Source organism: Benincasa hispida, chromosome 1 (genome assembly GCF_009727055.1).
Source record: "Benincasa hispida cultivar B227 chromosome 1, ASM972705v1, whole genome shotgun sequence".
Classification (NCBI taxonomy): Eukaryota; Viridiplantae; Streptophyta; class Magnoliopsida; order Cucurbitales; family Cucurbitaceae; genus Benincasa; species Benincasa hispida.
Genome location: NC_052349.1, coordinates 46,573,116 through 46,588,991, shown reverse-complemented (window position 1 = coordinate 46,588,991; position 15,876 = coordinate 46,573,116). Strand labels below are relative to the sequence as shown.

The 15,876-nt window shown below is 34.0% G+C and overlaps 1 protein-coding gene across 1 annotated transcript; it reads right to left on the bottom strand.

The window, feature by feature from the left end:
• Window positions 1–11,852: 11,852 nt before the first annotated feature.
• On the bottom strand, window positions 11,853–12,203 carry LOC120077581 (putative protein TPRXL). The gene has a single exon (XM_039031520.1). The coding sequence runs from the start codon at window positions 12,201–12,203 to the stop codon at window positions 11,853–11,855; it is 351 nt and encodes a 116-aa protein (XP_038887448.1).
• Between the last annotated feature and the right edge of the window lie 3,673 nt (window positions 12,204–15,876).

Below are 15,876 nucleotides of genomic sequence, written 5' to 3'. Positions count from 1 at the left end.
AAATGTTTCCAGTGTTTTGGCACTTATCGCATTTCATAGAATAGTCTCATGTGTCCTTAAACAAAGTTAGTCTGTAATACCAGCTTTGCAAAACTCTTGCTACTGTGCATTGTCCCCCGAAATGTCCTCCATAAGGCGAGTCATGACATTGAAAAAGTATGCACTGAAAAGCAGTCTCTGGCACACAGACCCTCACTATCTGGTCTGGTCCTCTTTCGTAAAGATTTGGCTCGTCCCAGTAGTAGGATTTACATTCATGAATGAGCCGCTTCTTTTGGTGAGACGTGTAATTTTCTGGAAATTGTTCGCAAACCAAGAAATTGACAATATCTGCATACCACGTTAGTTCTTCAAGTTTAAACAACTGCTCGCCCGGGAAGGATTCATTCACCTCCAACTGAATGCGATCCATTTCAGGATTCTCTAATCTCGATAAGTGGTCAGCGATCTGGTTCTTCGTTCCCTTGCGGTCGATTATCTCCATATTAAATTCTTGAAGTAGGAGAACCCATCGGATTACCCTCGGCTTCACATCTTTTTTTGTTATTAAATATCTTATTGCCGAGTGATCGGTGTGAACTATAACTTTGGATCCTAATAAGTAAGGTCTGAATTTTTCAATCGTAAAGATTACCGCTATAATCTCCTTCTTTATGGTGGTGTAGTTAGCTTGGTGGAGTTCAATGTTCTGCTCGCATATGCGATAGGGTGTAACATTGTCTTTACCTTTTGTGCTAAAACTGCCCCCATAACATATCCGCTAGCATCGCACATCAGTTCAAATGGCTTTGTCCAATCGGGTGCTATCAAAACAGGCATTGTAGTCAATGCGTCCTTCAGTGCTTTGAATGCGGTGAGGCATTATGAGTCAAAGTCAAAAATTTTGTCAGCTTCTAGCAACGCATTCAATGGTCGAGCTATTTTAGAGAAGTCCTTCACAAATCGTCTGTAGAACCCTGCATGTCCTAAGAAACTCTTTAAAGCCTTCACATTTGCTAGAGGTGCAAGTTTTTCAATGGCCTCAATTTTTGCTTTATCCACCTCTAGCCCGTCCTTTGAAACTTTGTGCCCGAGCAAAATTCCTTCTTTAACCATGAAATGACATTTCTCCCAATTCAACACTAGATTGGTCCTTCGCACCTTTTCAATATTCCCTCCAAGTTTTTCAGAAAAACTTTATACGTTTGCCCATAGATTGAGAAATCGTCCATAAAGATTTCAACTGAGTCTTCCAGGTATTCGGAGAAGATTTCCATCGTACACCTTTGAAACTTGCTCGGCGCATTGCATAGTCCAAAAGGCATGTAGCGAAAAGCGAACGTTCCATATGGACAGGTGAATGTGGTATTTTCTTTGTCTTCTGGTGCGATCATAATCTGGTTATAGCCCATATACCAATCAAGAAAACAGAAATAGTCATTCCCTACTAGTCGGTTGAGCATTTGATTAATAGGGAAATGATCTTTTTTAGTCACCGCATTGAGCTTCCGGTAGTCCATATAAATCCGCCAACCAGTGACGGTCCTCATTGGGATTAACTCGTTGTTTGTGCTCGAGACTACTATTATTCCGCCCTTCTTAGGAACGCATTGCACGGGGCTGACTCATGTGCTATCAGCGATAGGGTATATGATGCTAGCGTCTAACCATTTAATGATCTCTTTTTTAACAACCTCTTTCATCGTAGGGTTTAGTCTGCGTTGAGGTTCGATCGAGCCTTTTTGGTTTTCTTTGAGCCGAATTCTGTGCATGCAGTACGTCGGGCTAATACTTCTGATATTTGTTGGTGTCCATTCGATTGCTTTAATATACTTCTTCATAATACTGAGTAGCATATTTTCTTTTTTCTTCTAGTAACGCAGAGGATATTTTACTGGTAAGGTTTCATTCTGGCTAAGGAAAACGTACTTCAAATGATTTGGTAGAGTCTTCAGCTCTAGTGTAGGTGGTTGCTCTAAGGAAGGTTTCTGTGTTTTTCTCTCTTCATTCAAACTCAACTTTTCTTCATTGTTCACTGTCTTTGTTATTACATGGCAGGTTTCTAAGGGTGTTATCGCATCCTCTTTTTCTCCATCTTCTTCTTCGGACTCCAAATCTTCATCGCAAGTGTGTTCATTGTCAGAATCTGTTAGGCCTTCATCTTCTGGAAACTTCATTGCCTTGATGATGTTAAACCTGAGCTTCTTTCCATTGATGCTCATTGTGATCTCTCCCTTGTGCACATCTATTTAAGCATGACTAGTAGACAAGAATGCTCGTCCCAATATGATTGACACATCTTTGTCCACTTCATAATCTATAATGATGAAGTCTGCAGGTAGAATGAATTTATCGATTGTGACTAAGACATCCTTCAACATTCCTTCAGGGTGTACCAGGGACCTGTCTGCAAGTTGAAGAGTCACCGTCATGGGTGTCAGCTATCCTACATTCAATTGTTTGAAGATTGAAAGGGGCATTAAATTTATGCTTGCCCCAATATCACATAATGCTTGACCGATGTAGATCTCTCCTATTGAGCAGGGAATCGTAAAGCTGCCTAGGTTGCACATCTTCAGTGGGATTATAGTGTTTGATTCTTCTGTTAATGCCACCGTGGCGTATTTTCCTGTGCTTCTCTTTTTCGACACCATATGTTTCAAAAACTTAGCATATTTCGGCATCTGCTCTATCAGTTCTGTAAATGGAATATTGATGTGTAGTTCTTTTAATATTTCCATGAAGCGATGATACTGACTTTCATCGTTTTGCTTATTTTTTAGTCTCTGAGGGAAGGGGGGTAGTTTTAATTTCACTATTCTATGGTCTGGAGGCTTAGAGGTGGTCGCAACTTCAAGTTCCATAATCTTGGGCTCTTCTGACTGAGTTTGAGTTAACAACTTCTTTGATTCCAACGTATTTGAGTCGGTTCTGCCAGGCTCCTTCCTAACTTCCGCCATCATCTTTCCTCTTCGCAAGGTGACTGCTTGGCAGTGTTATTTCCCTGTGTTCCTCGGGTTGCGTGGGAACTCAGTTGAACTCGGTAGTGTCCCCTACGGTCTATTCTTCAGCTCTCCCACAATCTGTTCCTATTTGGATTTCCAGGTTACGGATGGAAGTCGCCTGGTTCTGGAGGACCATCTCATTCTTTTCGATGTACTGTTTTAACAGGTTCTCTAGAGAGGATGATGGTGGTGCTTGAGAGCTGCTGGCTTGTTGTTGCTGTTGACCGCTAGTTTGTTGGAAAAATCTTGGTGGTTCTTCTTTTTTTGCCATAGGTTGGTAGTCTTGAAAAAGGGTTGTTCTTGACAAAGTAGATTGACTGCGGATTTCGTGGACACTCTTTAACTGAATGCGATTCTCCATATGTAGCACAGCTAGTGCTACTCTGTTCTATCGCGCTGACCTACCTTCTTTGGTCTCCGGGATTGTTTATTGCGATGCACTATAACAAATTTATCATCACATTCATCTGATTTTACAAAGATACGATGGCACCATTATTTGCGTTACCTTTTCTAGGCTTTACTCTCTTATCTCTTTCCTACCAATCTTCATGGTTTTTCGATATGCGATCAAGAATGTTCTTTGCCTCATCATAAGTCTTGTCCAGCAGATCGCCTGCTACTACCGCATTGGCAGCTGTCTACGATACGGGATTTAGCCCATGATAGAAAATCTCCATTTAGAGTCAGCCTGGCAATCCATTGTGCAGGCAGTCGCGCACTAACTCTTGAACCTCGCCCACGCGTCACTGAGAGATTTTAAATGGGAGTTCTTCCTTGTTGTCTATGTCTGTTTTTATATCTTTTGCGAAATGTTCTTTCGATCTCTGGGTCGTAGTTGGGCTTAGGATTGTGTCCTTCACTCATGCGACGCTTGCTTCTTCCTTTATTGAAGGAATGGCAATGCACAAAGGTCGAGAGCTGCAAAGAAATCAAAGAGGTTTGATGTTAGCGCAATATATACCATAGTCCCCTTCTCGATCGTATGTCTTGCGATCACAACTTCAAGTGTGCTGATGCATTGTGCCTTTGGATCGCAATTTCATATATGCCATCGATTGTACCTGCACAAAATAGGTGAATTAACTGCTTTTATGCGATGAGTGCTCGCGATCGCAATTCCTTTTAGTTTAGCACTTTTGGACATAATATTGCCTATTTTACCATCGCATTCTCTCATTGTTTTACTTATTTGAGTTGTAATAACTTGTATTCCTACCAGTTATCAACTACCTAAGTTCAATAAAATTGAAAGTTCAATAGATGAATGAAGTTGAAGTTCCTTCCACGTGAAGTTAACAAAAGACTAAAAAAGCATCGCTTCCTCAATCGAAACACCAATAGTTTTGTAACCGACATAGCATTGTCAATCATCCCAGTGACCACTATGGAAAACGACTAATCGAAGTTTAACAAAAACTATAAAATGTTGCAAAAGTATTAAAAGAAAATAATAAGATATAACTCAAAATGGTAATAAGAAATTAATCACATGAAATCAAATAAAAATCAAATAACAAACACATTTATGTAACTTATATTGTTAGTAAATAATACAAAAGATAGTCATCACATGATAATCAAATATCAATAAAATAGAAATCTTCAAACAAAAAAGAGAACATAAACATGAAACCAGTAACAAATAAAACACAAACTTCAAGAAAAAATCTTACAATTTGGAAGAGTTTAAAAAATCTTCACAATCACTATTCGGTTGCACCATTTCAATGTCACATTAAATTAGAACAAAAAAAAGAAAGAGTTTAGAAATAAAAAAACTTCTCTAATCGAGTGAGAAATAAATAATCTCCAAGTTCGCTTTGTCCTATCATGTGTGCAATTTCAAAGAAAATGAATAATTATTAGTTTAAATCTCCTTTTGGACCTTTAATTTGGGTCTTAATTTTAGAAAACGATCAAAATATTGAAGACCAATCAATTTTATAAGTTTCTGTAAACCTCACTTTCAACTTCTATCCATTTGAGATATACCTAAAAACTTTATAATATTGTCATCGCCTGAAATACATCAAACCTAAAAATGGACATACAACAAGGAAGAAAAGAGTAAAATAATCAACAAATTCGCATCAGAAATCTCCAACTGACAAAATCAAAATCGAAAACAATAGATTTCAAAAACAAACATAAAAGAATGAGAGAAGGTGAAGACAAACTTCAACCAAAAGTTTGAACGAGAACCCTCTACCACTTGGCTAAAAAAATCTACTACTAGCAAAGCAAAATCGAAATCTCCAGCTGATCAATTCGAGATTCTTAATCGAAACCAATTATAAACAGAAAAATCGAGAAGTAATTGAAATATTAAACGTTATTTTAGAGCTTGGTGTTGCTAAAGATGAAGTTGAAAAGAAGGGGAAAAGGGGGAGAAAATCGCGTCAGATTTGAAATATATATTAGGAGGGTAGTTTTAGAATAAAGAAAAATGAAATCGCCATGAGTTTAACCAGCTGAATATTTTTATATATTTTACCATATTTACAATATATAAAAAAGTGAAGACATGGATGCTAAGGTATAAATAAAATAAGCTACCTGATGCAATTTTCCCAAAATTTTTAATTTGAAATCTTATCAAATCTAACATAGTTTGATTGAAAGAGGAAGAAGGAAATTGAGGAGATGGAGAAATGAAATAGGGGTAGGGATTGGGAAGTGGAAGTTGTCTCTGTCACATGAACACATTCTCCAGTTTTATCACATGAGCTTTTGATGAGATTTTGATCGATTTGTAACAAGTTCAATTATACCAAAATAGTTCTCATTCATTTTTATTTGATTTCATTGGAATAAAAATTAATAAAAGAGAAGAGTAAAGTGATGACTCGAAATTTTTTCGAGGAGCATAGCTCAAATGGTTGAAATATTAATATTCTCTACAAAAAGTTGAAATTCAAATCTCTGCTTCATAATCTGTCGGGAGAAGTCTCGGCGGAAGGAGAACTAGTCGGAGCTGTTTCTGTCATTGGTGATTCAGCATTATTGGAACTGGTGGAATCTGGAGAGGATGCGGGAGCCACAGAGATTGTTGAAGCATCGGTAGAGGAATCAAGTGAACTCATTGGAGATGAAGTCTCAGAGGAGGTCGTCTGGGATAAGGTGGAATCAAGCGAAGAGGTCACTGGAGCTGGAGAGGTCGTGGGGGAGGTAGAAGGAGCTTGTGCGAAGATACCATCAATGACAACAATGACGACAATAAAAAGAGTAAGAAATTGATAAGCCATTATGAAAATGGAAATAAAAGATGAGATTGAAGAAAAGAAAATGGAAAGAAGGGATCGATGAAGAAGAAGAGGAAGATTGAGAGATTATATAGAAAGTGAGAAAAAAAAAAGGAGAGAGAAAGAAGAGGGGAAAAATGAATGGAGGGTTGAAAAGTTTTAAAATTAAGGTATGAATGTATTCTTGGTGGTGAAGAAAGATGGGTAAATTTGACCTGTTCTAATTTTAACATTTCTCTAATTGATTGGTTTTCATTAAACTCGTGTATTAATTACTACTCTAAATTAAAAATTACAGATAATTTTTAATAAATCTTCAACCAAATGTAATATTAATTTTTAACATATGTAAATATGTTAAAAATTAATTTTAAAACCATATAATTATTTATTTTCTTAAAACAAATTATGAATATAAATTTCCTAGAGAATATTTGTCGATATCATGTTCTTACAATTGTCAAATAATTGATTAACTAAAATTATAATAATTGATTTTCTTTTTTTCAAAATGGCCTAATAAATACCTAAAAGTAAACTTAAAATAAAATTTTGGATATCTAATTTTTAAAGCTTGTATTCGTAATTTTTTATGTTTCAAATTTTAAAGAACCAAAAACAAGAAATAATCGTTAAGATAAATTATTTTAAAAGACTATTAGAAATATTTACAAGTAATAGCAAAATATCACATCTTTTTATTAATTAAAAGAAAACAAAGAAATACAAAACAGTTGTTAAATGTAGCTTAATTTTTCTTTATTATAAAAGAAAAACAACAAATAGGACAAGAGGGAGGAAGGAAGGAAGAAAGAAAAAAAAAAGATATAAAACATTATGAAGCGACGATAATGTTACCGCTCTATTTTCTTTTTGGCTCATCTTCATAATTCTATTTGGCTTTTTCTTCCCTCCATTACTTGATAGATCTAATAGGTTGAACAAGTTAACTATTGAAGCTCAACATAATTTTGGTCTATATATGATGCAATTCATGCCCAACAGCATGTGAAGAAGACAAATTTTTAATTTAGGAGATGTTTGAGGAATTAAATTTGGTTGATTTGAGTTGAGTTTTTAACTCAACTCTTTGGTTGGTCCACCAACTTCACAAGTTGATGCTAAATAATCCAACTCCAGCAACTTTGACAGTGTTTACTACTAAAGTTTACACATTCATCGAGAAGTTTCATCTTTCCACTATTTCTCTCTCTCTCTCTCCAATGTTTCCCATCATTTCACCTGCCAACTCCTGTCGATTACCAACTCTGATGACAACCATCACTAGTGACATGCCTTATAACCACATTCGGTGGCCAATTCTAGCATTAATTCCAATGACTACCTCTGATGCCCAACTTCGATAACAGCCACCACTGGCAACTACTATCGACTCACTCTAACTACATGCTTCGACGACTTCCTTCAATGACCAAACTCTGAAGACCACCTCCTTCTACGACCACCTTTGGAAAATCATGTCCAGTAACCACTTCTGATGTCTAACTTTGCAAACTACCACATCTAATGGCCAAAATTTTGATGATCACTACCATTAACTAACTCCATTAATCATCTCCATCATCTAAATTTGATGGACCAACTAATATGCGCAAGCGCACGCGTCAAGTAATGATATAGTTTAAAATGCTCTTAACTAAGTATTGTCCTAAAAAAAAAATAGCTTGATGAAATCTTAGCTACTCAGATATTCTTCTAATTTTATTTAGGGAATCGAATTGTGATGGAAACTAAATTATTCTAATCCTAAAAAGCAAATAAATGATAAACAACATGATTAAACCAAGCAAAGACGCATACTAGGGTAATAATTTCATTAATAGATTAATTAGATTAATTGGTTTGACCTTAGATTGATTTCATGCTAACTATAAACCTAGAAATCTTTTATTCACGTATCCTCTTTCAACCTCAACCTTTTCTAATACCTAACCTTTAATTCACTTTCATGCAAATCATTAATTAGATACAACACTATGTTCCTTCATTGTTGATCTCTATGAATCTCCTATCACCGTTGTGCATAATTGATTAATAGTTTAACATACTAGATCTAATTTAATGCCCTCTCTCTCAAGCAAGACATCAAATAAAATATCATTCAAAAAGTGGCTAATTGTTCAAAAGTGATAAACACAAGCATGCAAAAATAGTTCATGCATTAATCAAAACAAAGAAACAACCAAAATAGGTTGCAACAATCCATAACTAAATCATAAACCCTAAGAACACAACTCAATCACTTATGGCTACTGTATAAACATAGACCATTCATGATGTTCTAAATACTGAAAAGTACAGGATTAAAAAAGGAAAGAAAAGCAAGTGGGGCTTTTGACTACTATCCTCAATCTTGGGATTGCTCTCTAATAATCTCCTTGATCACCAACTTCTCTAAGTTCCAAGCTAACGTCTCTACCCAGAATTCAGCTCCCGATGGAGGCCTTTGACCAACTATAAATAACTGTAAACAAAAATCTCTAAAACAGTCTCCTCAATTTGATGACAAAAACATATATTTATAAATTTTTCACAACGTCGCAATGCTGGTTTAATTATCGTGCGTCTCTGTGAAAATTTTTTATACCCCCCCCCCCCTCCCCACACACAGACCCAAAAGATAGATCTAATTCTGATCCCCCATGCATTCACGAGGGTAATTACCAATTGATCATGAATCATGAATGATTCATTCTTCTTCTGACAGTGAACGCTTTCCCTTTTAGTTGTAAGGCCGAAACCCAATTTAATGACTATCTTTCACTCATAGGAAAATGGAGATTCCAATAATTAAGTATCCTCTGTTGAAATCGGAGGTAAAATATTTTGAAGCTTAGCTAGAGGTCTTGTCTTTGACATTGCCCCTTTTCAGGAGTCCCGGTAAAAAACTCCTTAATTACTCCCAATGAAACACCCACCGAAACCGAGCACTTCAGACCCTGAGGGGCAAGGGCAAGGGCTGCCTCTACAGACTATGCTTCAAATTTTTTATAATTAAATCAATCCATCTTAGACGAAAGAGAGGATATCTCGATCGAGAAAAATTCCATATGATCCAATATATCCGACAGCTCGCACTATACGTCAATCCATGATGCATCTTCCTCTTCAGGATATCAAAAAGGTACTTTTGGAACATCAATAGTGCTAAGACGCCACAGAATAGTGTCGCAGCACGCTATGCATACGTTCTTCTATATTTTCACCCATTTTCACCTATTTCACATCTCATCTTTCCTAGATCAAAGTTTGACCTCCTATTGCAGTATCTTCATCATTTCGTACTCAAATTAACTCGTTTTCGTCCAAATTCTTTGTTTCCTACAAATTAAATATAAAAAACATCAACGATCGCAGAATAAGCATAAAACTAACTATTCTAAGCCCGAGAAATCATTTTCTAAGTGCTTTCACAAACTCATTCAATATTATACTAAAAATACTTAGGTAGGAAAAGTATTTTTAAATATAAGATTGAAACTATTAGTTCATAGTGTTTAATATTCATGTTATATAGTAATTTAAGATTAATTGAAATACTTTGAGCATATAATCAAACCAAACAATTTTTTTGTAGAATAACACTTTTGAGAGAATATAATATAACAAAACACATTTGTATTTTTATTTTAAATAGTTTTTATAGAAAGAGTTTAAATGCAAATGACTTTTTGAAAAACATTTCACCACCTGAAAGCTCAACCATAGATGCATATCACCATGATTATATCTTCTAAGAATGGATCTATACTTTTTTAATCGAAACTCGAAGAATCTAGTCAAGGTCTTGTGCCGCTCAAATATATCTTGTTAAGGACCACTGGCCTTCAGATATCTCCACGATGATATGTTATTGTGGATTTCAGATATAAACCCTCATGGTTTTACTTTTGGTCTCACACAAAATGTCATGCCATTTTTTATAGTTGTCCTCTCTTATATATCCAAGATCATCCCCTTATTTAGTCAATTTGGGACTTTGATCATAATTTTAACATCACATCACGAAAAATGTAAACTCTAACCTACGATTTCAAATAAGATACAATAAAAGGCATTAAACCCTTGATGACCTACTTTGTTTTGTGCATATCACACTCATACATTCCACTAATATGAGCTTATATTGTAATGTTCCTGTTTGTATGAACAAGAGAATTTTATATATCTCAAGTACAATGGTTACAATGTAAAAAAAATCATAAAATACATAGGAACGTTTTAAGTTGACATCTCAGTTGTGTGTAAACTTTTGGAAAAGAAAAATATGTGTGCTTATTGGAATCATTTTATGGACGCGTTTTGTTTTGTTTTTGTTTTTATTATTTAAGGACGGATGGGTTTGAACATGAAATCATGCGTTAGACATAACTGATGCATTTGCTCCCATGCGTTTGAGGTCATGCATCGGAATGATGATGCGTTAATCTTAACATGTAATGATCATGCGTTTCTATCACAAGTTTTCTTAAGCTTGCGCCAAGTATAACACAAACGCAAGTTTCTCGGGTAATTCGAGGTCAAACACGGGCACTTGTCGCTTAATAATATTTGTGAAGTGATGCGTTTGAGGCGATGAATAAAAATAAAGCGAAGAAGGTTTAAATGTTTTACACACTACTCCTACTCCTAACTAAACAGATTGAGCCATAGAAGACTTGCAATGAGAATAAGTAGAGACACGAAAACCATTAATGCATAGAATTTGGAGCTCCGATCATCATTCGGTCTGGGTTGTGGAGATGAAGAATTCTCACTGGAAATCTCTTTCAAGCTCTCATTTGTGATCACAAACTTTTGCCTTGAGGAAGAAGCTCGGATGTCTTAAAATGAAGATCTCAATGGCTATTTATAGAATTTGGACGCTGATAGTTGTAATGATGAAGATATGGCTCATTGCTGCTTTTGTCGCGGTATGGGCATTGTCACATTGCCTTATCTTATTGATACTCCCAAGGTATGCATCCGAGTTGAATTTAGCTGAAGTTATCAACGCATTCTACCCATCTTGCGATCTTTTATTATGGCTGTCAATCCGTGGCCGCAATCTCTATTTGTTCACCGCATTCTCCATGCATTGGACACATGCGATTACTTCAACTTCCATGCGTTGAACGCATGGGATTGCTGTCTGCGTTCGTCTGGCTTCAGCGCATGCGTTTGTCTGTGATTGCTTATTACAAACGCATGCGTTTGATTCCTGCGATAGCTACAAAATAGACACTTTGGCACGGAATAATGCATAATATTGGGTCAGTGAGATTTTAGGTGCTTATCGATGCAAAACTTAATTTTTTACAAATTCTAAGTATTATCACTGCATTTTCTACTTGTTAGCCCTCATAATTCTAAATAAAAGACTTATAATAACTGGCGTTTCTGCCGGTTATCAGTGCTCACATGAGATTTTGATCGATTATTAACAATTTCAATTATAACAAAATAATTTTCATTCATATTTATTTGATTACATTGGAATAATAACAAAATGAAAGAGAAAATTAAAATTACTCGAATTTTTTTCGAGGAGCATAGCTCAAATGATTGAAATATTAGTAGTTTCTACCAAAAGTTGAGATTCGAATCTCTGCTCCATAATCTATCAGCCAAAAAAATCATTTGTAAACAAGCGCGAAGTCTCAACAGAGGGAGAACCGGTCGGAGCTATCTCCGGCGTTGGTGATTGAGCACTATTGGAGCTGGTAGAATCCGACGAGAATGCAGGAGCCACAGAGATTGATGGAGCATAGGTGGAGAGGTCTGGCGAGGTAGAGGAATCTTGTGAGCTCGTCGGAGATGAAGTCTCAAAAGAGGTCATTGGGGATGAGGTGGAATCAAACGAAGAGGTCATCGGAGCTGGAGAGGTCGTGGAAGAGGTAGATGGAGCCTGAGCGAAAGCACCAACAATGGCCACAATGATGACAGCAAGAAGAGCAAGTGATTGATAAGCCATTATGAAAATGAAAATAGGATGAGATTGAAGAAAAGAAGATAGAAAGAAGGGATCGATGAAGAAGAATAGGGAGATTGAAAGATTATATATAAAGTGGTAAAAGGAGGGATCAAGAGGAGAGGAAAAATGAATGGAGGATTTGAAAAGTTTTTAAAATTAGGGTATGAATTAATTTTTGGTGGTGAAGAAAGATGGGTAAATTTGACATGTCCTAATTTTAACATTTCCCTAATTGATTGGTTTTCATTAAACTCGTGTCGTAATTACTACTCTAAATTAAAATTTCAGATATTTTTTAATAACTTTTTAACCAAATGTAATATTAATTTTTAACAAATTTAGCACCGTTTCAATTTTTTTTTAGAATTTTAATGGGTAATTTTAATTTTAAATTCTTATAGTTATCTATTTTCTTAACACTAATTATAAATATAAATTTCCTGAGAGAATATTTATTGATATCATGTTTTTAAAATTTTTAAATAATTAATTAACTTAAATTATAATAATTGATTTTTTTTTTTCAAAATGCATAATGAATACCTAAAAGTAAACTTCAAATAAAATTTTAGATGTTTAATTTTTAAAGCGTGTACTCGTTTACCTTTTAAATTTTATTGAACTAAAAACAAGAAATGATCATCAATTTTTATCAGTTAAAAGAAAAGAAAGAAATACAAAACAATTATCTAGTGGAGCTCAATTGTTCTTTATTGAAAAAGGAAAACAATAAACATGAAAAAAAAAAAAACTGAAAAACAAGATATGAAAACATTATCAACCGGCGATAATGTTACCTCTCTTGTTTCCTTTTTGGCTCATCTTCATAATTCTATTTGACTTTTTCTTCCCTCCTTTACTTGATGGATATAATAGGTTGATCAACTTAGTTATTATAAGATTCTTGAACTTAAAGCTCAACATGGTTTTAGTCTTTATATCACTACAAGAATTATGATCTTTGTCCACGCAATAAAACATTGATAGATCTTAAAGAAAGTGTGGGCAAAGCCTTTGCAGATGTTTTTTTGCATGGGCATTTAACGTGGCTAGATGCCTGTTGGCAGAGCTTTTGCCCACGCAAGTAAACGTGTGGGCAGATTTTCCTTTTTTGCCCACGCAGCTGATGTCGATAGAGAAGACTTTTTGGTCATGAAATTTTGTTTAAGGGAAAAACTCGTATTTCTGTCCATGCATAGTCTTTCTACCAACGCAATAACTTATGTTGGCAAAACTTAATTTCTTCCCATGCATAATCAATTGACAGAAATGAAGATTTGCTAATGTAATAGCCTTCTTGGACCGAAATTACATTTTTGTCTACACATGATACATTGCCAGATAGTGTTTGTTTCATTTTCATCCATGCACAAAACATAGCCAGAGCTTTATACCTACCAACATATACGATACGTGGCCATCATGTATTTCTAACAATGCAAAAAAATGTCGGCAGAAACCACTTTAATTTGTTTCACGTTTGTTATTAAATTATTATATGCTTTAGGATCAATATTAAAAAAAAAAAATTCAATTTTCTTTAACAAAATAATTCAACATCGCAACAATAAATTGAGAAAAGGAAATGAATTCAACTATTAATTCTTTAATCAAAATGTGTCATTCGGACAAGAATTTCTATTAGATTTGATACATGAGCTATTAGATTTTATTTTGGCATACCAAAATGAATAAGAAAATATTATATACACAAAAAATGTTTAGCTCGATTAGTTGATCTTTACCAAAAAAGGTAATTTTCAACATCTTCAAAATATATAGATTTGAAAAAAATATATTAAAGTCAAACAAGCACAATATACTAAATTTTATTTATTTATTTTTTTAATGAATTGTGTATCAAAATTAATAAAGAAAATCTATTTACATGAGTTTCAAGTCCCATATGCTATATATCCACTCAAAAGAATAAGATTCAACATATTGTGCTTATTTGACTTTAATATATCTTTTTCAGGTCTATATATTTTGAAGATGTCGGAAATAGCCTTTTTTGTAAAGATCAACTGATCGAGCTAAGCATTTTTTGTGTATTTAATATATATTTTTTTTACTTTGGTATGCCAAAATAAAATCTAATAGCTCATGTATCAAATCTAATAGCATTAAAGAATTCTTGTCCGAATGATACATTTTGATTAAAGAAATAATAGTTGAATTCATTTCCTTTTCTAAATTTGTTGTTGCGATGTTAAATTATTTTGTTACATGAAATTGATTTTTTTTATTTTAATATTGATCCTAAAGCATATAATAATATAATAACAAATGTGGAACAAATTAAAGTAGTTTCTACCGACATTTTTTTTACGTAGCTAGAAATATATGATGGCCATGCATCGTATATGTTGGTGGGTATAAAGCTCTGGCGATGTTTTGTGCATGAACGAAAATGAAACAAACACTATCTACCGACATATCATGCATGGGTAGAAAGTAAATTTTGGTCCAAGAAGGCGTGGGCAAATCTTCATTTCAACCGATGGATTATGCATGGGAAGAAATTAAGTTTTGCCAATGCAAGTCGTTGCATTGGTAGAAAGACTCTGTGTGGGCAGAAATGTGAGTTTTACCTACAAACAAAATTTCGTGAGCAAAAAGTCTTTTCTGCCGACGTCAGCTGTATGGGCAAAGGCAAAGCTGCCCACGCGTTACCGTGTCAATAGGTGTTTGGCCATGTTGACTGCCCATGCAAAAGAACGTCAACAAAAGCGTTGTCCACGCTTTTCTTAAGATTTGCCGATGTTTTATTGCATGGACAAAGACCATAATTCTTGTAGTGATATATAGACCAAAATTATGTTGAGCTTTAAGATCAAGAATCTTATAATAACTAACTTGTTCAACCTATTAGATCTATCAAGTAAAGGAGGGAAGAAAACGTGAAATAGAATTATGAAGATGAGCCATAAAGGAAACAAGATAGGTAACATTATCGCCATTTGATAATGTTTTCATATCTTGTTTTTCATTTTTTTTTCATGTTTATTGTTTTCCTTTTTCAATATAGAACAATTGAATTGCACTTGATAATTGTTTTGTATTTCTTTCTTTTATTTTAATTGTTAAAAATTGATGATCATTTCTTGTTTTTGGTTCTTTAAAATTTAAGAGGTAAGATTATGAGTACAAGCTTTGAAAATTAAATATCTAAAATTTTATTTTAACTTTACTTTTAGGTATTTATTATGCATTTTGGAAAAAAAAATATCAATTATTATAATTTAAGTAAATTAATTATTTAAAAATTTTAAAAAACATGATATCAATAAATATTCTCTTAGTAAATTTATATTTATAATTAGTTTTAAGAAAATAGATAACTATAAGAATTTAAAGTTAAAATTACCCATTAAAATTCTAAAAAAAAATTGAAACGGTTGTAAATATATGGGAAATTATTTCCAATGGTAAAAGTGTTGAAAATATTTACAAGATATAGCAAAATTTTAGAACTAACAATGATAAACACTGATAGAAGTCTATCAGGGTCTATCAATATCTATGATAGACTTCTATCAGTGTCTATCTATCAGCATCTATCATTGATAGTTCTAAAATTTTGCTATATTTTATAAATATTTTGATTTATTTTTTTATATTTAAAAACAACTCTAAATATATTAAAAGTTAATATTACATTTGGTTAAAA